The sequence below is a fragment of the Neovison vison genome, chromosome 3 (assembly GCF_020171115.1).
Source record: "Neovison vison isolate M4711 chromosome 3, ASM_NN_V1, whole genome shotgun sequence".
In the NCBI taxonomy this organism is placed as follows: Eukaryota; Metazoa; Chordata; class Mammalia; order Carnivora; family Mustelidae; genus Neogale; species Neogale vison.
In genome coordinates this window covers 202,902,759-202,926,126 of record NC_058093.1, presented here as the reverse complement: position 1 = coordinate 202,926,126, position 23,368 = coordinate 202,902,759, and the positions used below count along the sequence as shown (strand labels likewise).

The 23,368-nt window shown below is 53.9% G+C and overlaps 1 protein-coding gene across 2 annotated transcripts in view; it reads right to left on the bottom strand.

The window, feature by feature from the left end:
- LOC122903103 (splicing factor SWAP) overlaps positions 1-23,368 on the bottom strand; it is a 69,133-nt gene that overhangs the window by 32,974 nt on the left and 12,791 nt on the right. For both annotated transcript variants that reach the window (XM_044243558.1, XM_044243559.1), the window contains 7 exons: positions 21,973-22,198; positions 20,942-21,048; positions 20,415-20,547; positions 6,004-6,241; positions 4,880-5,011; positions 3,799-3,892; positions 2,654-2,822 (listed from right to left, as the gene is read on the bottom strand). In XM_044243558.1, coding sequence (XP_044099493.1) covers positions 2,654-2,822; positions 3,799-3,892; positions 4,880-5,011; positions 6,004-6,241; positions 20,415-20,547; positions 20,942-21,048; positions 21,973-22,198 — 1,099 coding nt within the window. The remainder of the gene's footprint in view (positions 1-2,653; positions 2,823-3,798; positions 3,893-4,879; positions 5,012-6,003; positions 6,242-20,414; positions 20,548-20,941; positions 21,049-21,972; positions 22,199-23,368) is intronic.

Genomic DNA, 23,368 nt, shown 5'->3' with positions numbered 1-23,368 from the left:
TCTTGCGGGAGCAAACCTGACCTGATGCGGTCCTGCCAGCTGCCTGTGTTCTGGGACGTTGTGGACTGGTGCCGTCCCCGAAATTCTTCCAGACCGTACGTCCATCACACCTGCCTCTTCTTGACACGATAGCAAAGATTAATACTTTCCTAGACCATTTTTTCAGTTATTTTCAAATTCATTCAAATTTAGGGTTACATGTATGATTTACGTGCACTTCGAAAATGTGCTTTTCTTCACCCGTTGTCTGCTGTGTATCCGCCGGCAAAATGGCACGCTTCACCAGCCTTTCCCTACATCCTCGCTGGTCCCTGCTGACACGCACTGCAACCCCCACCGCCGCGTTCCTCAGATGCACTTAATGCTTTCCTTCTGGGTTGTTTTTTCGTTTAAGACTTCATTTATTTTTCAAAGCAAGCACACAAACAGGGGGACGGGCAGAGGCAGAAGGAGAGGCAGGCTCCCCCATGAGCAGGGAGCCCAAAGTGGGGCTCAATCCTAGGACCCTGAGATCATGACCCGAGCAGAAGGCAGACGGTTAGCTGACTGAGCCACCCAGTTTTTCTAGGTTTGAGCTGAATGGCTGTCAGAGGTTTTCTTTACCAACATAAGCATACAAAGCTATGTAAATTTTTGTTTGACATTTTTGCTGCATTTGATATTTTTTTGATAAATATTCTCATAGGGGGTGCCCGGCCAGCTCAGTTAGTGGAGCGTGCGACTCGATCTCTGGCTCCTGAGTTCAAGCTGCACATTGGGTGTAAAGAGGACTTAAAAGTATCTTAAAAAAAAAGAAGAAGAAAAAGAAGAAAAAGAAACATTCTCATCATTCTCATCAGCAGCACTGACTCTGACTCACTATTCCGGAAATGCTGACGCATCTGTTAAGAGTCTCTGAGCTCAGGAGCACCCGGAAGACTTTCCGTTCAGAATTCCAGACACCCCGTTATCGGCTCTCCTTGCTGCAGAAGATGTGGGTGTGATGGGCCAATCGTCCTTTTCTCTGCCTGGGGACAACCTGCCCCTTTCTCCCTCTGGATTCTTCTTGTCCTTTTTTCTGTCTGGGGACAACCTGCCCCTTTCTTCCTCCGGATTCTTCTCTGCCACCTCCGTCTCCTCCCCTGTGAATCTGAGAACATCTTCAGCCCGTCTTTGCATCCACTGTGCTCCTGAGGCTTTCATCACATTGTACCATCCGGAGGCTGTTTCCTGGCCGTTCCCACAGGTGTGAGGCTACCGGCGGCGCCAGGCCCTGGTGCTCAGTCCCGCTGCCTCCCTGGCACCTGTGGGCTCTGCGGCTCCAAGCCGCACTGTCCCAGGCGCGGGCCGTGTGGTCGTGGTGGTGTGGGGGCAGCCGTGGCTGAGGGGCAAGCCACCTGCCACCGCGTTCCCCGCTGGTCTGGCCTCCCACCCACCGCCTCTCTGGCTGGCAGAGGCTGCGACAGCCTGGGGGTCACCACCACGGAGTCCCAAGGTGTTCTTCTCTTCTCTGTGAAGTAAATTCCAGGTACACTGACCAGTGAATACCTTCCCCCACTTCTGAGGCAAGAATGATTTTATTCTCTATTACGTTCCTTTGTTATTTCAGCGAGAGTCTGCAGGTGGCTGGGAAGGGTGAGCAACTCAACACGTGTGCTTAGCTAACTCGTGCGAGGAGAGGCTCAGATATACTGAGTTTCCCCGGTCAGCCGTCCGTGCGGGCCAGGCTGGCTACTCCGGATCACCCCCGCCCCCCACCCAACACGGCAGCCGGAGGCAAAGCACCAGCCTTCCTGCAGTCCTGCGACCCTCTGCCCCCACAGCTCGCCCCTCCCCCCACCCCACCTTCTCCTACACTCTGTAGCTGGCCCCAGCCCCATCGGCACTCCAGGTGATTCCTCCCCCGGGGTACCCACAGTCACCCACTTGCACTCACTCCTCTGACGTGGCACTTGAGACGACCCAAGTCCTGGGTCCCCACGAGCTGGCTGTGGCTGCTGTGCAAGCCGCTCCCCCAGGACCCACCCTCCACTCCGACCTCGCCTCCTGTGTGCGCCTGCCTGCAGCTCCAGCCGTGCAGCCTCTGCCGGGGACCGCGGCCCTGCCCTGGGGTGCCTGGTACTCTGCAGCCTCTCTAGTCCCCGCCAGGCGGGACTCACTGCAGCGTCCTACATTTGACCCAAACTGAGCCTCCTGCTGGTGCATGTGCGCGGCTTCTGCAACCCCGTCCTAGTGCACTGGCTCCTTCTGTGCTCGTCTGTCCGAGCAGGTGAAAACTCCTGCTGTCCGAGCAGGTGGAAAACTCCTGCTGAGAATATAAGAGCCGCTGAAGCGGAGGTAGCGGAGGGTGCCTGGAATCAGCCTCGGGACCCAGAATCAACTAAACGCACTGGTACCAGAGTCCGCACGTGAGTGTGGCTGCGGGAGTCCGAGCAGGAGCCAAACATCCGGGAACTATGCTGAACCTTTCCATTAAACTTGCCAGAACAGACCGAGGACAAAGCTACGCCTCGGCTGAGCCCCTATCCACATGGCCCCATGCCCCAGCCGGGGAAAGTGCTGCGAGGCAGGGGATCTATGTCAGTGACCTCCCAGGAGTGGCGACCCCCTCACCCCCTCCCCTGGCCCCCACCACGACCTCTCGTCTGCGAGGGTGGGACTGGCAGCGACCTACCTTTGACCAGCTTCCCATCCGCCACCGTCTTACTGGACGACGCCTCCTTCTTCCCCGGGGGGCCGCCTCTTCCTGCGTCGGCCGAGTCCTCACACACACCCTCCTCCCCGCCGTCGCTCGGCTTCTCAGGAGCAGATTCTGCAGGAGCCTCTTCCGTTGCGGACGCAGCCTAGAGATGAAATGTGGCAATCAACGGCGCCATCAGAGAAGCCCGGGGTTAGTCAGACAGACAGACTCCATTCTGAAACTCAGACTTGCTACCTTCTGCTACAAAACAACACAAAGGGGAGCACAAGGAGGTTTTCCCTGCAAAGGATGGACTGCCTCTCAAAGCTCTAATGCTGTGCTGGGGGCCAAGGCGTACTGCCTCTTCCTTGGAGACAGGTGTCCGAGAAGGCTTTCAGACCCCAGGCAGTGCACATCGGCTACACATGAGTCGTTTTTGCTCAGTCGGAGCAATTACAGAGAAAAGCTTGAAGAAAGCCACTGACAAGAAGCAAGGCCTACATCAGGTACCCAAACAGGTCTGAGCAAAATGCCAGGGCGTCCATGGAACTGGGGGAGCAGAGCACACAAGGACAGGGGGAGCGGCATCCAGCGGGCCTCAGGGTCCCACAGGGGGACGCAGCGGCACGGCCAGCTGCCCCCAAGGATAAAGGCCCCACCATGGACAGTGCCGCACAGCACTCGGCCAGGAGCCCACATGCTTATAGTTTACCTATGGACGGTCGCTTAACGCAAAAGAAATAGGGAACATGGCCTCCACCAAGAGCTGTTAAAAATAACAGCCAACCAAAACATTACATGCTTCAAGAGCCAGGATTCTTTGTTTAGAACACGCTGATCATCCATAGACTGCCCGGGGTCAAAGTTTTCTAGGGATGCCAAACACAGGCTTCCATTCTGAGAGGCAGGAAAAGCTAGAGACTGCACATGCTGAGCACGACCCTCCCAGACAGAGTGCGGCCAGAGAGCCCTTCGCTACATCCTGAGAATAAGTACAAACTATTCCCGCATCTGTGCAGCAGCGACACAGAGGCTTCCGGTCTCCCCGGCCCCTTCAGACGGGAACCTGCGCGCCCCTGGCCTTCCCGGCCCCCGCAGATGGGAACCTGCACCACCCCCCTACCCCGGCAGACGGGTACCTGTGCGCTGTCGCCCCCTTCCTTCTGGAGGAAGAACTGCTTCTTGAACTCGTAGTAGGCGTTATACTGGTGCCACGGCTGCAGGAACTCGAACCTAGGAACAAAGACAAGGACAAGTCAGCCATGTGGACACGCAGGGCACCTACCAATGGCTCACTGTGAGCAGATGCCGTCACATACTCTCCAACGACTAACTCGAGCCAGTTATGGCAACAGCCGTGCACAGTAGGATGGCCAGATCCTACCCACTTCTTGGACATGGGAGACAGACGTACAGGAGGTCCGATGCTTGTCTGTGGTCACGGGATGACATGTAAGTGCAACCCTGTGCTGACGGCTTCCACCCAAGGCATGGAATGTTGTTTGATTAAATGGCAGACTCTTTTCCCTGGTTCTTGGTTTTGTGTTTCTTTATAAATCGCGTCTTTTTTTAACCTGGCATTTTTCTACCTTGTATATGTACTTTTTCAGTTTTTATTTTCCTTCACTTGGTTACCGTACAGTGTGACGTTTGTTTCAGGTGCCGGGAGTAGTGACCGAACACCTCCATACCTACCCGGCGCTCATCACCACAGGTGCCCTCCTTCCTCCCCGACACCTACTTCACCAGTCCCCACCCCCTAAATGGCAGATTCTCGAAAAGCAGGAACTCCAGCCTGTTTTAGGTAGCTTCAACATTCTTTTTTTTTTTTTTTTAAAGATTTTATTTACTTATTTGACAGAGAGAAATCACAGGTAAGCAGAGAGGCAGGCAGAGAGAGGAGGAAGCAGGCTCCCCACGGAGCAGAGAGCCCGATGCGGGGCTCGATCCCAGGACCCTGGGATCATGACCTGAGCCGAAGGCAGAGGCTTTAACCCACTGAGCCACCCAGGCGCCCCCAACATTCTTATTTAAAAAACAAGACAAAACAACCAAAAACCCACCACACAGCTATAAGTAATTCAGCAAGGTGATTTTAAGACGTATTTATGTAAACACGTGAGGATTAAAACATTAAAGAAAGGATTCACGTAGCTAGACTAAAAACAAGCTACGTAAGGCGCTGTGTGCCCGCATCCGCCCCTGCGCTCCGCCCCTCACCTCTGGTCGTTCTTGGCACGAACGCTGGTCTCGAACTTGAGGCCGTTGCGAGCCACGTACTCTGCCAGCTTGTCGATCACGGGCTGAATGTCGGGGGGCGGGGGGATGATGGCCGCCACGGGGGCAAGTGCACTGCGGAGAAGAGCTTCGTCACACTCATGCACAGGGACCCCCCGAGACCACCAGCTGGCCAACCAGTGCGGTGTGGGGGGCTCTCAGCGTCCAGGGACACATGCGCACGCGCACACACACGTACACACAACAGAGGCTCTGAGCACAACTTCAACCACAAAGTCAGTTCCTTGAAAAGAGACCAAAGTATCATTTGCCAATGATAAAAGTGGGGTTTTGTGGAAAATAAGATTTAAAACCACGAAAACAGGTTCATTTTTGCCCCTAACGTTTCCCTGCAGTGATAAGCCAACTCTTAGAAGCAACCAAGAATAAGTCACGCGCGGAGTCTTTCTCACGTTAAAACAGAGGACATGCACTTCAACACGCCCGTTCATGCCCCCTTTCTCAGCACGATCAGAAGGGAAGTCCTTGCAGAAACACCCGAGTGTTCGGTCCAATTTCAACCACAGGCACCCAGGCCCTGACACAGCGCCCACAGTGCACTCCCCCATTCTGCAGACCCTGGACGCGGCATGAGACAGGTGCAGGGTCCCAGGCCCCGGTCTGCTCTGCTTGTGTTCAATGCCCAGCTGGCCCGGCCGCCAGCACCCACCTGCCTACGGCTTGTGGGAGTCACTTCTGTCAACTTTATTTCCCGCACATAACCGCAGTGTCCCTTCCGCCTGACTTTATGAAGTTCTGCCCAGCTGAGATGGTAACATCAGAAAGGCCAGCTGCGGGGGGTTCAGAGCAGCATGGGTGTTAAGGACCCAGAAGTTATGGGGGGCGGTGGGGTGCTGAGGATGTGAGAGTTGGGGGTGATGTGGGGTCACTAGGAGTCAATTTTCTAAGTGTTTACGTCATGCTGATTTCCGCTGCACTATTAACTCCGTAACTCTGGTATTTGGACACTTAAACCCTCAGGCGACAGAGACCCTACAAGAGACCCAGATTGAAGACCCCAAACCAAGAGCCCAGAAGTGCCAGGCGACGGGCAGAAATGGGCCTACCTTGTGGTGATGGTGGAGGTCACGCCGCTACTCGTCTCTGCTGTGGTTGGGGGGGGTGGGGGTGTGGTCCCGGGGGGCGGCGGGGCGGTGGTCGTCACCCCGGTGGAGCTGGGCACGGCCACGCCGGCAGGCAGGGTGCTGTAGTAAGTGGCCACGTCGACCCCCGGCGGGGGTGGCGCCAGGCAGTAAGTGCCGTCGGGCAGCATGTAGTAGCTGTAGTACATGGCGGCCACGGTCGCTGTGGGAAGACAGGTGCAACGTCACTCCGGCCGTCAGCAACCGCACCGTGTTCTAGAGGTTTCTCTAATGCAAGGCAGGCAGTCCAGGGGACACGCGATTTGGAGGAAGCAGGGAATGCTAGGACACATGCCTGGGGACACGAGACAGCGAAGGGGCAGTGAACGTGCCGATGAGAAGCCCCCCTCCAGCAGCAGGTGCCGACCAGGCCGATGAGCTCATGCGGCTGAGCGCTGGGCTCCTTTCTTGGTTATTCCGGGGGAGCTGCGCTTCTCTCCCATGTCTGTGGCGCCGTCTGTGCTCATGACCATACCCGCCCCACCCCCCAGATACACAGCAGTGGGCCTACCACACCCCACGGACACAGGTCGCTGGGCACCCTGCCATCGCAGACAGTGACGCATGGCAGTTTCCTACGTATTTTGGGCCCATGTGCAATTATCTGTAGGGAAGCAGCCAACTGTTTCAATAATTAAAAGTCCTATCAGCTTATTCACTTTTTGGAAAAATTTTTTTGGAAAACGAGCTAAATCACAGAAGATTCAATGATCTAATTAAGAATTTTATTTCTAATCCTGTTACAGATACGCAAATGGTTCCAACTACACCAAGATTTAATTTCCTTTTCATTGCAGAACGGGGAAAAGATCTTTCCAATTAGAGATTTCATTTTGAGGGCGCCCGGGTGGCTCAGTTGTTTAACGTCTGCCTTCGGTTCAGGTCATGATCCCAGGGTCCTGAGATCAAGTCTCACATTGGGCTCCCTGCTCAGTGGCAAGTCTGCTTCTCCCTCTGCCTGCCGCTCCCCATGCTTGTGTTCTCTTGTACTCTCAATCCCTCTCCAAAACAAACAAACAAACAAAAAAACAAAACAAAAAAAAACCCAAAACCTTAAAAATAATTTTATTTTGATTTTCAATGAATTCGGTTTTTTTTTTTTAAAGATTTTTATTTTTTATTGAGAGAAAATGAGTGACAAAGAGCATGAGAGAGAAGGTCAGAGGGAGAAGCAGACTCCCCAAGGAGCTGGGAGCCCGACTCGGGACTAGATCCTGGAAATCCGGGATCATGACCTGAGCTGAAGGCAGTCGCTCAACCAACTGAGCCTCCCAGGCGCCCAATGAATTCACTTTTAATAAGAGCATTTATCAACAGCAGACACTTCGACCCCCATTCCCAGTGACGGGTGCTCTGCCGGGCAACAGCAGTTTACAAGTTTTGACTACCAGTGTAGGTGAGGCATTCTTCGTGTTCACAGAAATCAGCAAATGGTTTTCAAAACAGCCTCATGCCTCTGGCAGTACTTACACGCAGGCTAGCCATCAGTCCAGAGGACTTTCTTGAACCCTCCACCATGTCAGATTTAACCAGGGTTAAAAACTGCTCCTGGCAGGCCGGCAGACTTGCTCAGGGACCCATGCTCAGAACCCGGGGAGATGCTGGCTGAGATAGAGCGGAAGCTCTCAGAGCACCTTGGAGCTTACGAAGAGGCGGGAAGATGAGAGCACGCCCAAACCTGCTGCGTCCTGGCCTGGTCCGCAGAGGACCACAACAGGGGGTCCCGCTGAGCCGGTGTCCCCAGCCACCTGTGCAGCCAGTCTCTACCCTCTCGAGAGCCATGCAGTGAGCCTTCCAGCAGAGTCTCCATCACGGCAAAGGCAGACAGGAGCTTGACGATCTCCGTTTACCTAAAAATAATGCTACCAGCCAGCCCGCACCGCTGCCTAGTGAGACGCGGGGTGGCTCGCTGGCCAGCAGGCCTTCTGGCGCGGGATGCAGGTGCCACACGGGTGTAACGGGTCCCCTTTCAGCTGGATCCTCACTTTGAGGATTGTCAGGGACGAAACGCCTCAGGGAGAGGGTCCTTTCTGTCCTTTCCCCCCAGCTCTGGGGCCTGGGTGTGACGGTGATGGTGACCCACAGCCCGACACACGAGCCTCCCCTGTCCTACCACCACTGGATCCCACTCCCGAGAAGAGTGCCTTGCTCCCTCCCCTCTGAGACCGGGACATCCTACAGTGTCCTCCACGGGACACGGCCCCTCCTGCCTCCCCAGGCTGACTCCAGGGGGCACTGCAAGGTAGCGGCAGGCAGCAGGCACAGCCCCGGAACACGGCAGGCACTCGCCCAGCATTTCGTGAGCACAGCCAGCGGACAGCCACGCTGGGAGCCTTCCCAGATGCTCTGTTTATGTGCACACGCGGCCTCACTAGATGATACAGAGGCTTTTGGAAGACCAGGGCTCGACGACGCTACAGACCCCTGAAAACGGCCGTCAGAGCACGTGGTTTTTTTGTACACAGGCCTTCCCCCCCAACTCAGAGACGGTCACCAACACCCAGTTTTGAGAATTGCTGGACCACACCACAGGCAGGGCAGCCAGAGGCCTGGTGCTCCAACACCACGCTCCCTTAGGCTCCCCGTCATGTCGTCATGGTGGGGTGTGGAGTTCCGAACAGCCGCAGCCGTGCTCTCCTGCACCGGGCTTCAGGGACATCACACACCTCCCCAGGCTCGCTGCTCTCCACACTCTACATCGAATTTCCGGGAGGTGGGTGGGCTTTACAGGAAGTTGGATGCGGATGGCCTGATCAGCATCCGGGGTGCCACAAATGCCTACTCCAAATGAATCCAAGAGAGAAGTTTGCATGGGCACCTACATCTCCTAAGGGCAGACACAGCTGCCAGAAAACAAATCCAGCTGCTTCAGAGCGTAAGGCACATTCGGGAGCCCCTCCTTCCCAGACCGCGGCTGCTCGGAGATGGACGGGGCATCCTAACGCGGGGCGGGGGGCAGAGCAACACACCTAATTCCCTTCCAAAGCTCTTCTAGTCAACTGGCTTCCCGCAAAAATCAGAGTCAATTTTCTGATACTTTATGTGCTCTTCATCTCATATTCATTTGACACCCAGAAGAGAACCCTGGCGTTGAAAGGGCTCGGGGGGCAGGGCTGGTGAGCAAGCCCTTCCACATGAATCAGTCTGAGAGCCAGTCCAGGGAAGACCAACAGCATGCGTGTGCCCTGAGCACGGAAACGGCTTCACCGAGTGCCGTGGAACCAACCCACCCGACTCACACAGAAGCTGGGAGGCTGGAGCGTGCCCAGCGGCCCCAGGGCCTGGACTGAACTGTCTCACCCGTCAAAGTCCAGGTCCTGTAGACGGTCCTCCCCATGCACCCTGGGGACCTTCCTGGTGAGTTCGGTGGCTTTAAACCCTCTGTGTGCTTGAGGATTCCAGAATTCCTACCTCTAGCTCTGGGCTGCCTTGAACATTAACCGCCCACTCCACACCCCCACTGGGACGTCTGATAAACAATTCACTCAGGTCCAGATCTGGATCCCTGCCTCCTCCCGGCACAGCCACTCTCTCAGGCAGTGCCTCCTGCTGGAGGGTCAGCTGCACCACTTGCTCCCTGCCCCCCCAGGCCCCTGCTCTAAAGCTCCAGGAGCACTGCCTGCACCAGACAAAGCGGCACCCCCCAACCCCGAAACCCTCCCCTCTCTCCCACCCGGGCCTAAGCCACATTCCCTGCCTCCTGTCCCACTGCTCTTCCATTCCACTCTCCCCAGGCCTCTGGCTTGGAGAGCCTCCCCAACGACATCCACCAGCACGGTGACTTGCTCTCGGGCACTCCGCCTCCACGATTTTCCATGGTAGAAGAACCTTGTTCACTGCCAATCCCAGCAGGGCGCAAGCACAGTGCCCATCTGCTCAGTGACCATGAGTTACGTGCACAAGGATGAGACGTGGGATGGCGGGAGGCTTCTCGGCAGCACCAAAGGCCCCTACGACACGGAGGCCTAAATCTTCCAAAGCTGGAGGGACAGTATCCAACCACGGTTCTAGGCCTGTTCAAACTACCACATGCGAGAGCAAAATGAGGGCACCTTCACACACTTGAGGACTAAAATATCTCTGCTCCCACGTACCCCTTCCCGTGTACACCACTGGAGCACGAGCTCCAAGAGTGCAGGAGTAAGGCATTCCCGCACCCCAGGAAGCTCAGACAGTGACCCGGGCCATCGGCGAGAAACCAGAGAACAGCAGGCTGCAGGCTGCAAGCACAGACCCTTCACATGGGCGCGGGGGCAAAGGGGCTCAGCAAACAGCCGTGGGTGTCCCCGGAACGCCAAGCACGACCCGCAACAGACCGGAGCGCACACCACTCCAAGAGCGCCTGCAGGTCACCCGCTGCGTCTGAAATGACGATGTGCCGGGAGAGGCAGCCCACCACCCGGCGGCCCCGCGGATGCCGGGCCGGGCAGTCACAGCAGCTCTGTCTGGGCGAACGGCTTCCAGCACCTGACAGCTGGGGCCATAAAGACAGGCCCCAAACTTACAGAGGAGTCAGGGGAGGAGACTGATGAGTAAGCCATTTCTGAATCCTTCTGTGAATTTCAATTATAAAGTAGCGATTTAATCTATCAGTTCAAGTCACAAGTAACCAGAAACGAAACACTTAAGGTAAGTAAAATCTGGGGAGTGAGCGGAGCACAAATGAACTCAATTACCACCCGTACCAGCAGGAAGATAACAGAGAAAATCTAACCAGCAGTACGGACCCGTGACTGAGGGGCACAGGGTAACCACTAAGAACGCAAAGACAAATGGCTGAAAGTAAATACTGTGAAACAAGGGTGGGGGTTCGACAAATAGTTCTCATAAAAAGCATTTGTTACATGACTTCAAAGTGTATTACTTGGACTCAAATAATTTTAAAAATATCTTAATTACAATCAGAGAGATAACGAGCTTCTGACTTTCCGCCGCCCCCTGAACTCCAGGGAGGAGGCCCAGAAACAGCCTTATTCCTACTCCTCTTCAAGGTATTACTGTGTGTGTCCACCCAGCCACCATTACTAAATACGTCCTCGCAGGAGGGAGGAGTCTAGGGGCTGGAGGCCCCGCAATATCCACGACAGACCAGTCCTGCCCTCCTGCTGCTTCAAGTGAGGCTATAAAGGAAATCAGATGAGAAACAAAGTAAGCTCAGACTCTGAGAATGGCCAAGACAACATGAAACCCTGTGAGGACGTGAATTGGGGAAGACTGTCAGCACAGCCAGGGGAGGTCTGACCTGAGAGGACAGTGTTTCAGGCCAAGGAGGAGCCCGTGCAAAGGCCCTGTGGTCAGATTTGTGGTCAAAGGCACATTTCAGGATCAGGAAGAGCAGACTGGGGGGGCAGTGGAGGGGAGTTTCTGGAATCTAATTGGGATGGGAAATCACAAGGAGGTTCTCAGTAAAGAGATAATGACACGGGGTTCACCTTCAGGATCACACTGGCTGCGTGGGCTGTAGGAAGGCAGCACGAGGACCGGGGGCTGCGGCAGATGAGGCTGCTGACAGTGGCTGAGACCATGAGTGGACCTGGTGAGGAGCGCCAGACTTGGGGGGGAAGATCCTGAAGGAGGTCCCCAAGGGCATATAATGTGATTACACGTGGGTGTGAGGGACTAGAAGACTCGCAGGTGCCCACTGCTCTGGCCTAAAGTGGGGGTGTGAGGGCAAGTCGGGGGTCCTGCTACGGAAGCTGTGGATTCAAGATGTCTGCTGCCCAGCCCAGGGGCGACGGCAAAAAGACAGAAAGCGGGGGCTACAGACACAGATCTGTATCAACAGGATGTGAGAATGTTTCCCAAGAATACAAACAACATACTTGAGAGCTGAATTTTGCCAAAACTGGTCTTTGCTGTGTAGGATTTTCATATAAAAAGAAGTCAATAAAATGAAGACATTTATATTCAAGTAAGGTCTCTCACTAATTCTGGGATAGAGCAGGAGTTGGCAAATGTTTCCTACAAAGAGCCAGACAGTAAATATATTATTCCTTGTGGACCAAGAGGCAAAACTGGGGGCATGATATACTCAGAGAATAAAAAAAAGTCCCACACATCTTTTAATTGATGAAATTCCAAATATAATAAAAATACCTGAGTGGTTTTTGGGGGCATACAGGTGTACAAATGGGAAGAATGACAGTCTTTTCGCAAAGAATGACATTTCACTTAACTGGGGTTCAAAGCAGGCTGAAAAGATTGGTCGCACATGCCCAGGCAGTGCCGGACCCGGCCTGCAGGCCTCCCACCTGGCAGCTTCGTTCACGCTAGCTACACCTCCCTCCCCTCCACAAACTGGAATATTTGTTTCTGTTTTCCAAAAGTCACACTTTTGGAATCTTCTAACCTCAGCGGTTAATAACCTCAAAAGTATATTCAAACATATGGGAAAAAGACACAGGAGTAACAACTGTCCTCAGGCCCGCCGTTATCTGGGTTTCTCTGTATTCCCTTCCCTTCTGTGACCACACGTTCAGGGGTTCCTGAGACATGGGTGGATTCTGGGGAAGGATGGGAGGCATATTCGCAAACACTCGGGGGTCTGATCTCCAAGTTGGGTTCACAGTCATCCTGTAAACACACAAACGTGCAACACTGCAGACAATTTCCCAGATCACAAATGAGGTGCCTTTACCCTACTTCACATTCAAGCTAAAGCCAGACTTCAGGGCGCAGGGCAGGGAGGTGAGGGGGAGCCACTGGGTAACAGAAGTGACTGCACAGGCCCTGGGGGTGGGCACAGCAGGATCACGACCCTCCCTGGCCCTCCCTGGTAGTTAAGAGCTGACAGACCAGGATCAGAGTAAGTAATTTTCATGGTGATCTCACCATGTAACATAAAACTCTACAACACTACCTCTTCTTAGGGCGCCTGGGTGGCTCAGTGGGTTAAAGCCTCTGCCTTCGGCTCAGGTCATGATCCCAAGGTCCTGGGATTGAGTCCCTTATCGGGCTCTCTGCTCAGTGGGGAGTCTGCTTCCTCCTCTCTCTCTGCCTACTTGGGATCTCTGTCAAATAAATAAATAAATAAATAAAATCTAAAAAAAAAAAAAAAAAAAAAAATCTTTAACAGGTGCCTGGGCGGCTCAGTGGGTTAAGTGTCTGCCTTTGGCTCAGGTCAAGATCCCCGGGTCCTGGGATCGAGTCCTCCACGAGGCTCCTGGCTCAGCGGGGAGCCTGCTTTTCCCTCACTCTCTCTGCCTGCTTGTGTTCTGTCAAATAAATAAAATGTTTTTTAAAAAAAACAAAACAAAAGGAGACTTGTCTCAGTCACCAAAGCCTTAGACTGAAAATCTGAACGGCTGCTGCAATGACAAAGAATGTCGTCTGTTCAGCTGGAAAACCACCCAAACCCGTCAGTTTCGCCCTATGAATACAGGACTCAGGGATGTTCCGCCAGTGCTTGAAAGTAATCACTCTCTTTCTGGCAAATAACACCTTCTTCTAGAAAGCTTCTTGTCTCCACCCACTACATGAAGCCTTCATCAGGGACCCTCATACAGCAAGTTTTGAGTTTTCAATACTGTATTGGGTTTGCAGCCTGTTACATCGAAACAGGCTCTAGAGCGTTCTGGGCGAAGAGAAGGAGCAGCCCAAGCGCGGGACCTGAACCGCAGGCAGAGGCGCCTACAGACCTGTGGGGATGGCCTGCCGACTTGGGGCTCAGCTGCTCCACACCCGCTTGGGGGCAAGACAGGCTTTCCGGAGAAGGCTGCACTTGGAAAGGAAGACAAGGGGTCTCGGAGGCGGCGGGAACGGTGTCAAGGAAGCGCCACAGCGTCAGGTAAAAGGCTCAGACAGAGCTGCTGGCGTGGGCAGGACTCAACCAGGAATGGGTGCAGAGCTGTGTGGCCCCAATAGCCCGGCAGTGACCACCAGTCTGGACGAAAACAGCACGCAAGCAAGCTCGGAGTTTTTGGAGCCGCAGATGAATCTGGTGAGAGAGAATTCCACAGAGCACAAAGGAAAGGGAAGCGAGCCGCCCGAGCCAGACAGGGCCCGGGTGGGGCTGGGTAACTGGGCTTGCAGCCTGCTTCCGCGCAGCCCAGGAGAACGCACGATGGTTCTGCATTTCAGCCGCTGAAAACAAAACAGAATGTTTCAAGACACAAACGTTCTCTGGAATTTAAGTCCGGGCACCCATGACCCCGGTCTGCTGCAGCCCAGCCACGTCCCCTCGCCCTCCTGCCAGTGCTCGGCCCACAGAGACTGGGGACCCGCAGGACCCAAAACGTGACATGGGGACCCTCCCAGCAAGTCTGCAGACCGAACTGTTGCACTGCGATAATGGGAGGCCCCAAACCACACCTTTCCAGAACCAACACATTTAAACTGCAATGGACAGAAGAGGTGTGAGCAAGAAAACTGGTCACCGACATGGAAGGAGACGGACAGAGATGGACGGACCCATCAAAGAGACTCAATGGAAAACAGCCTCCAGGACCCAGAACCGAATCTCCAAATCTCTCTCCAGGACAATGGGGAAGTGTGCGCCAGGTCACCAGGCATCCAGCCAGAGCATGCTAGGCCCCTGGCGGCGAGGTGGGGGAGCGGCCGGCCCCTTCCTCTTCCCAGCAACGTCCAAGTCCAGAGCCCCTCTTGGCAGCGCTCCTGGGCTCCAGGCAATGGGACTGCGTACGGTTCTCTCCGCCACGGCGCTCAGCAACGTGATCAAGCTCCGAGAATGGCGGCCGGGGGCAACGCGTGACAGCCAAGCAGCTAACAACTCCACATGACTGGTCGGTGGCGGCAGCCGGCTGGGCCAGGAAAGACCAGGCTGGATGCTAGCTTACAAAGTGGGGAAGGGAGACGCTCCCTGAGAACTGTACACCCCGACCAGCTTTCCTGTCTGCACCAGGGCAGGGGCACTTCTTGGGCACGTGAGAACACATGAACAACACCCTCACGACATGGGCCCGCGAGGCCTGAATGTGCAGAGACACCCCGGCGGAAGCCCAGCCCTCAGGAGGGAGGCCAGCCGGCCAGGGAAAGGGCTGCAGAGCGAGCAGCGGCATGGTTCCCGCTCTCACAGCAGAACACAAACACCACTCCCTGAAAATCCGGAGCTGGGGGTGGAAAGGGAAGGGATTTAGGAGTATTTTAATTCCCTCCAGTTTCACAGTTAATTAAGGACATCTAAGATAAAAACAGAGCTTTTAAAAAAATCTACAAACTCAGTCTCTTTAAATGTTCCTGTAATCTCCAGAACAAAATTCTTTAAACTTTTTTTTTTTATTAAAGATTTTATTTATTTATTTGACAGAGAGAGATCACAAGTAGGCAGAGAGGCAGGCAGAGAGAGAGAGAGGAGGAAGCAGGCTCCCTGAAGAGCAGAGAGCCCGATGCGGGACTTGATCCCAGGACCCTGAAATCATGACCTGAGCCGAAGGCAGCGGCTTAACCCACTGAGCCACCCAGGTGCCCCAGAACAAAATTCTTGATGTACGGAAGAAGCTTTTATCTTCAGCAACCACTTCCCTCTGATTTTTGACTATAGGGTCTTCTGCTAAATTCGAGTAAAATTTAAGAAGCTCACTTCCACTTTAACACAGGTATTTCTCTCTGGACGTCCAAACTTCTAATCCCTGCTTGGCACGGAGCTCATCTTGGCGCCCCGGCTGGGGGCTTCCCCCTCCCACATCAGTGTCTCCCACTGCGTCAGGGACGCTCCCTCATGGTAAAAATGTCTATTTCTGGGTGGTGGAATCCTGGGTAAGATCTTTACTTTCTTCCTTCCATTTCCCTTCACTTACAATATAGGCATTTTTTTAAAAAAAGGGTTTCGAAGGTAAACAAAGCACTTCAAGGTCATGATTTTGCAGGAAAAAAGAAATGCTATGAACAACCCCAGCAAAATCACACTTTAAAAAAACAGCAGAAACAAGAAAATATCTAGTCTAGCCACACAACACGGTTTCATTTCACTTCAACTATTTATAGAATGAAACATGAAAAAAACTGGGTTGGCATTTTATTTTTAAAAAACTGCATGCAACACCAGTGGGCAATATTTCAGTATCCCTGTTTCCTGCATAATTAACTGTATTTACGACCCTCTTCAGCAAAGATTTACAGCTAAATAGCAGGAGAGAACCAAATAACAGAGAATGACTGTCAAGCTAATACAAGCGAATTGTTAGTTTTACACGTCTCTATTTAAGGATCTTTTTAAAAAAATTCTTTCCAAATAAAAACAGACGATTTTCTTCCAAGGATGCCTCTAACCAGGAACATCTCTCGCTGGAAAGAAGTCAATCCCAAGTAATGGCCTGAGGGGATTCTTAATCATGGGCTAATAGGAAGAATGGGAAAAGCTTGGTGACTTCTGCTCTGATGGGCCCCGTGGGCCCCAGGCTCCTGCGGGAAGAGCTGACAGACAGTGCTCAGACTTCATGTTAACAACACAGGCCTGCAAGAGCCCCTCGGGGTGCTGGGGTAGTCTCACAGAATCATCCCACCCATCCTTGTGCTTTTTCTGGGAAGGGGACAGTCACCAACACAGTCCCAGAGGCACAGCCCAGCTGGTGATGCAGCAGGTCTCCACGGAGCCCCACTCCTACAGGTCAGCTGACCTGCTGGAGGCGCTTCTCTCCTTCTACACCTGCTCCACCCCCGGCCCCGCCCCTGTGCATGGACTGGGTCCCCTCCGTCCTCTCCAGAGGACATCCTCTCCCAAGGGCACACGGGGCATGTCAGTCTCCCACCAGCACTAGAAATCTGGCTTGCGAGGACACTCCCGTAGCCCCTTCCTCCCGTGCGTGTCCCAGGCAGACAGAGGCCGCCAGCTCACCAGCACTCGCTCCCACCGCGGCGCAGGTCCCCCCAGCATGGCTTCTCTGTGACTTCTGCCATCACGAAGGACTTCAAGCTCACGAATGTCAAATAACACTTTCAACGGCACAGAAACCCTTACTAGACCCCAAGGCTTACACTTCTCGTGTTTGTGCGTGCCGCCCAGGGCCCACGACCGTCTGGCATCCTGCACACGTGCGCTGCGGTCTGGTGTGACAGCGACCCTGGCTCGCACTCCCCGCGGGCCGGGCTCTAGAGCCAGCAGGAACGATGCCATTCGGGGGAGCCGAGGGGAAACCTTGGAAAAAACTGGGTGGCCATGTTACCTCCCTGAATTACTCACACGGCAGCCTGTGTTTCTGCTGCACATTTTTCTCTCCCATTTGACTATAAAAGCTGTTGTTGTGTTAGACCCTTCTGCTTCCTCAATCAGTTTTTTTCTCTTAGTAGAATCTAGTCATCTGTTGGCTTTAAGAACAGAATCCTTCACTGGTTGAAGTCTCCTGACTTTGCGGAGAGCTGTCCATGCAGCACCTCCGCCTGGAAGCCGCCAGGCTGCTGGGTAGAAGGCGGCCTCTTCCCCGGGGACCCCCTTCTTCCAGGCTGCCTGCATCTCCTTCCCCATCCACTTCTGAGCGTGGGTCTCAGGGCTCTGGCTCACGAACACTCAGAAGGCGCCCCTGGTTTATGTGCGGGGCAAGCCGGTAACGGGACACGCTGCACCCTAGGGCCGGGAGGCTCCTCTCCGGCAGTCCGGGCCTGTTTGCCCAACAGAGCTCTCCTGTGAAGTGATTTCTTCCACAGAAGCTACCGTGATGACTATTTAATTAAAATTTATGCAAATGGATGGAAGGACAACTGCTCACAAGACTGTGCAGAACCAGGGAAGAGAACAGGGCGTGCGAGCCGTCATATCACAGACGCCACCCAAACTCTGCTCTGGGTGCCGGCGCCCCTCACCACATGGCGTCCAGCGCGGAGGGGGGCAGCTCGGCACACCGTCCCAGGCGATTAGCCAATGGCCCAGCTTGTGTCCTCATCACGAGATGGTTCAGGTCTGCAGGAAGCACTTCTAGACCGGTTCTTAGCACAGAGCTGGTTTGAACCACCACCTCGTCAGGCCCCAAGAGGTCTTCCCTGTAACATTTCACGAACTACCTGACCGGACTCATATCCCTTCACTGCACCTCCTTCTCAAACCTTTCATATTCATGTTTTTTTTTTTTTTTAAATAATCATAGAATCTACAGACGAAAACAAACATCTTTGAAAACTTGAGTACAGGTGCTCACACGTACTTGTGCCAGGGCTCTTCCTGGAAACTGGATCAGTGTGTCCAGCCTTCCAGGCCTCCTGCCTCACCCCACGAGCACTGGACCCTGGACCATGGCCACTGCGGTGACCCTGGGGCTGATGCTCTCGTTGTCCCCACTAGGGGATAACCCAGCTTCAGAGCGCCCGCGCTCAGGCATGCAGTTCTACACTGTCTGCTGTCCAGCTTTTGGCCTCCCCACGTCGACGGGATGGCTCTCACTTCAGTAACAAGGTGCTGCCTGCAGTGCGGACACCTCAGTCTGCCTCCCTAGCCTCTAGGCAGCCCTGACCTCTGCTGAGCACAGGCTCTAGAGCAGCTCTGGGACAGCCTGTTGCCCTCGCGCCTGCCGCCCAAGAGGGGATGTCTACAAGCAGCACCCACTGGGTCACGTGTTTTCTTGGTCTGCCTTGCATTTTTACAAAATATGATCTCATTGCTGACACCTGCAAATCCAGAAAGTTCACCTGAACGTTTTAGATGTCTTGCCTCTCTGCAAACTCTGGCACCCGGTCCCTGACTGGCACAGCTGCGATCCACTTGTGAGCTGCCACGGTCCTGTCAACGCTGTTCGTTTAGCTCTTGGGTTAGACACCTGAGCTGTGAGGCTGAGCACCGGCCAGAGTCCCAGACACCCTGCCGGCACCCACCTCTCACGCTGCGCTGCATGAGGAGGCGGGTGCTAACTGGCGCCCCCTGCTGGAGCACTTCCGGGGGGTGGCTGGGGTCCCGGCAGGGAGTCGCACCTGATGCGCCTGCTGTTTGTCTGAGGAGGGACTGGCATCAGTGGGGCTCTGCGAGCCCACAGGGAGCCTAAGTCACAGAGCAGCCACTGGGCCAGCTGTATGGCGGGGTCCCCCAACCCAATGCCATGGGGGCAGCAGACATGCTGCCCACCACCACCCTCGTGACTGAACAGCACGTGCTCCACGACACAGAGTGACGAGCTGGTGATGGTCACCCTGCCCCCGAATTTCCTCTCTTCCATGCCAGACACTTCGACAGCAGCTCCACAGACCTAGTGCATGCACACGGACAAGGGGTTTCACTTGCACAAGTTCAACGATTGTGAAACAGAACGCAGAAGCCGAGGGATGTTAAACTCAGCCAACTTCTACGGTCACTCCTGGCTCCCACTCACCTATGGGGCCCTGTCGTCCACACAGCACTCCCCGCCGTGAGCACTGAAAACCCCCAGTCCTTCACAAGGCTCTTTCAGGATACGCGCATTAAGTTCCCTCAAGTCACTGACCTGTAAAGCCTGCAAATGTCACTTCAGCCCATCAGTCACACACAGCCGTGGGCCGCGCCAGGACGGGGCACAGGGGGCTCTGGCTACTCTTTCGGACAGACACTCAAATAATGAGCAGCCCATGTCTTAAAAGAGAATTACTCTCTGGATGACCTCTTGCCCTCTGACTGTGACGAGCTTTACAGATAGATCACCCAATCGGATCTGTCGGTGCAAGACCACAAACCCCCACAGCCATCCTGAAGCCTCTGCCCTCGTTCATTGTTAACTTCTGAGTAACTTTAAAAAGACTGGATAGAGAGACCGAGCTCTAATACTTTCAAATGATTACTTGAATAGAACCTCAAGATTTGCCTTCCATTAATAATCTTCTGGTCATTAAGAAGACAAAAGGCCAGCAAGCAGGCTGGACAGGAGGGAACGTACGAGCCAGAACGCTGAGGCGTACATCGCACACTAGCTCGAGCTCTGTCTTTTGCAGGAAAAGCAGCCATGTGGACAGCGCCGCAGCCCACCAGTGTCCACGCTCCTTGGGCTTCATAACAGAGTTTTTGACTTCAGTTAGGGCCGTGGCATGTTGAACTCCAGCCCCCACTGCAGGCCGGGAGACCACACGACACTATCCTGTCTGTGAGGGTCAAAGGGAGGCACCAGGCATGGCTTCTTGGATGGGAGGGGCAGGGCGCCCTTCAAAGAAGGGCAAAGTTCCCAAACACCTGCTTTTTGCCCTCGCCCTTCTTCTTCACCCTTCCTGGAAGGCACGGCTGACACTGGACACAGAGCAGCCATCTGTCACCATTAGGGGACGCGCGATAAGATGAGGCCACATACCGAGGATGGCTACCCACGAAGACCCAAGGGACCGAGTGCTCCCAGCACCTCCACCAGCCCCGCGCTGCATGCACGGCTGTCATGCGGCCCAGCTGGGTTGGCTGTGCAGTGGGCCACGGGCCGGGAGGCGCACAGCGAGGTACTCACAGTCAGCGGCGTACTCCGCCTGGGAGGGCTGCGCACTGCCGTCTGCCGAGGGGGGGGTGGGAGCGGGGCTGTCGGCCTGGGCTTTACGGACCAGCGCAGCAAGGGGGTGATCCGGATCCACCACTTTCAAAGGCTGCAGACAGAGAGGATGTGTGGTCACATCATTCCCGTACCCGGAGTCAGGGGGAACCCTTTTGTGGCCAAGAAGGCTCAACTCAACCCCAGAACAGTGTTTCGGAGCATGGTGGACGCGCTTCAGGACACGCAGAGAGCCCGAATGACCGTGGCCATGCTCTGTGTGGCTGCTCTGAGTCCCAGGGGAAGCGAGGGAACACATGGCTTCCACCTTCTAGTAAACTTCTACGGCTCTACCCATAAAAGTGCGAGCCACCAAGCAAACAACAAAAATGCAAAACAGACTTTGATGATGATAAAGTAAGATACCAAAAAAATGGCCGCTTCGTGATTTCCCAAAACTAGACTAACACCAGTTCTGTTATGGCATAAAAAACACAGAAGATCGAAACCTTCATCAGCTCCTCCAGGCGGTTACACTTCTTGGAAGCGAAGAGAGACGGGTGCAGGTAACTCCCATCTCCTTCATCATCGTCATCATCAGAGCTGACCCCCGACTCTGGAAAGCAAAAGCGTGTTTCAAGATTCTGGTGTGTGGGGGGAGACAGGGCACAGATACACGACAGGAACACTCAGAAGCAGACGGGGGTGGGGGGCTGCAGGCAACCGTGTGGCAGTTCTCCACCCGGAAAGCACCGCTGGGGAGCAGCCCCTGCTGCATGACCGCCCGACGCACTCTGTGGAAAGCGGGGGACGAAGACAGGCGTGCGCCATGGGCCCACTCAGCATAGCTGTCCAACGTCCCCTAGTCTGTGTTTTAACTTTTTAGAAAAATGGCAAAACGTGCTGATGGATGAAAGGTAGAACAAGGCAACAGATACTTTAGAAAACTAACAGATGTGAGAAAATGGGATCTGTAACCAAGGTTTGTACAAATGAATCTGAAAATCCCGCTTCGTCGGCAGACATGTACAGATAGACTGCTGTCCCTAAACATTATGCAAAAGTTACTTGGCCTTTGTGGTAAGAAATCCCAATTTAGATATCTGATAAAAACAACAGCTTAAGGTAGACACGAATAAAAAAGGGAGAGTAGAACTAACTTCCATTTTTGTGCACATGTAACTTAACCTCAGGCCTAAAGCCGCGTGTGCGTGTATGGCGGGAACCATCCCAGGAGGCAGATTTCCTCTTTTCTCTGGGAAACGTCAAACAGCCAAAATGAGAGGAAAAATTTCCAACCCAGATGATTGTGTTCTGATAGCACCAATATTTAATTATATTTCACTGTCCCTGGAAATAATTGAGAATCTAGTGCGTTGTTAAGATTTCCTCAAAGAGAGCTTCACCCCACCCTAAACCCCAGCAGCAGGTCTGATGAACGCCACAGTGGTGGGCCGCATGAACATTCTGGAAGCCCTGCAGCGCGGGCTTATCCCCAGCACAGGCCCCACGTCCACACAGGACACGCAGTCTCACATACTCTTTTTCTCTTCGGTTCTGTTTTCTGCCGGCACCGTATAGCGTCCTTCTTTCATGGCTTTCTGAATGAATTTGTAGTAGGGGTTGAGGTAGTGATCAAAGCGTAGAAAGTCGAATTGAGAGTTTCGGGCCTGCTTGGCTTTCAGCATTATTTCAAACTGTGCTCCCTGTTTACACACGAAATTCGCTGTGCGCTCAATGATAGCGTGCATCTTGGCTGTTGGTGGCTATGGAAAAACATACATATTCACATGATCAATTTTTCCTCTTTTTCACTGGCCACATGACTTAAAACAGAAGAAAAACCTCGTTTTACTGTCAAATACATGAAGAAACATTTCAAGGGGCACTCGGATGGCTCAGTTAAGTGGCCGACTCTTGACTTCAGCTCAGGTTACGATCTCAGGGTCCTAGGATCGAGCCCCATGGAAGGCTCTGAACTCAGCGGGGAGTTTGCTCATTCCTCCCCTTCTGCTCCTCCCCTAACTTGCATTTTCTCTCAGAAAAATAAAATCTTTAAATTAAAAAAAGAGAGAGAGACCCATTTCGGTCAGAAGAGCCCCATTTGAACAGCCCCTGGATGGTTCCACGACACTTTGGTCTGTTTCTGGATTCTGCAGTATCTCACAGGGAGAAAACTCACAGACCAAGTCAGGCCACTCCAGCTTTGAGCAGAACTGACTCGAGGCAACCTTTTTTTTTAAAAGATTTTATTTATTTATTTGACAGACAGAGATCCCAAGTACGCAGAGAGGCAGGCAGAGAGAGAGAAGGAAGCAGGCTCCCCGCTGAGAAGAGAGCCCAATGTGGGGCTCAATTCCAGGACCCTGAGATCATGACCTGAGCCAAAGGCAGAGGTTTAACTCACTGAGCTACCTAGGTACCCCTCGAGGCAACCTTTTTTATACCAACTCACTGTACCTCCACATTCAACAGGTTCCGCAATGGGGTTGGAGGCTGTGAACCCTCAGAAGCTGTATGCAAATTACGGGCATGTGCATGTTTCTAGGGAGGGTGTACATATTCACCCAGTTTCTCAAGGCTCTACACAACACTCCTCTTGCCTTCTGAGCTGGGACTAGATTTCCTAGCTTGGGAAGCAGCCCTCTTGGGCATATGAGGAAAGCCCCATGTGATCACTGCTCCTGCACCTCACTTACCCCACCACGTGGGCACGGTCTGGCCACAACAGGGAGCGTCTGTCTCACCCGCGGGAAAAGAGGGCACCACCTTGCTGCCTCCAAGTGAGGTCACTACCAGGAATCAGACCCTGCCAACCCGTTTCCTGCCCAAGCTGCGAAGTTCCTTCCACCACATGACACGCTTGGCACTTCCCACCCACCAACGGAGCTCGTCAGACCAGACGCTGAAAGCCACACTCCAAAAATACTTTTAAT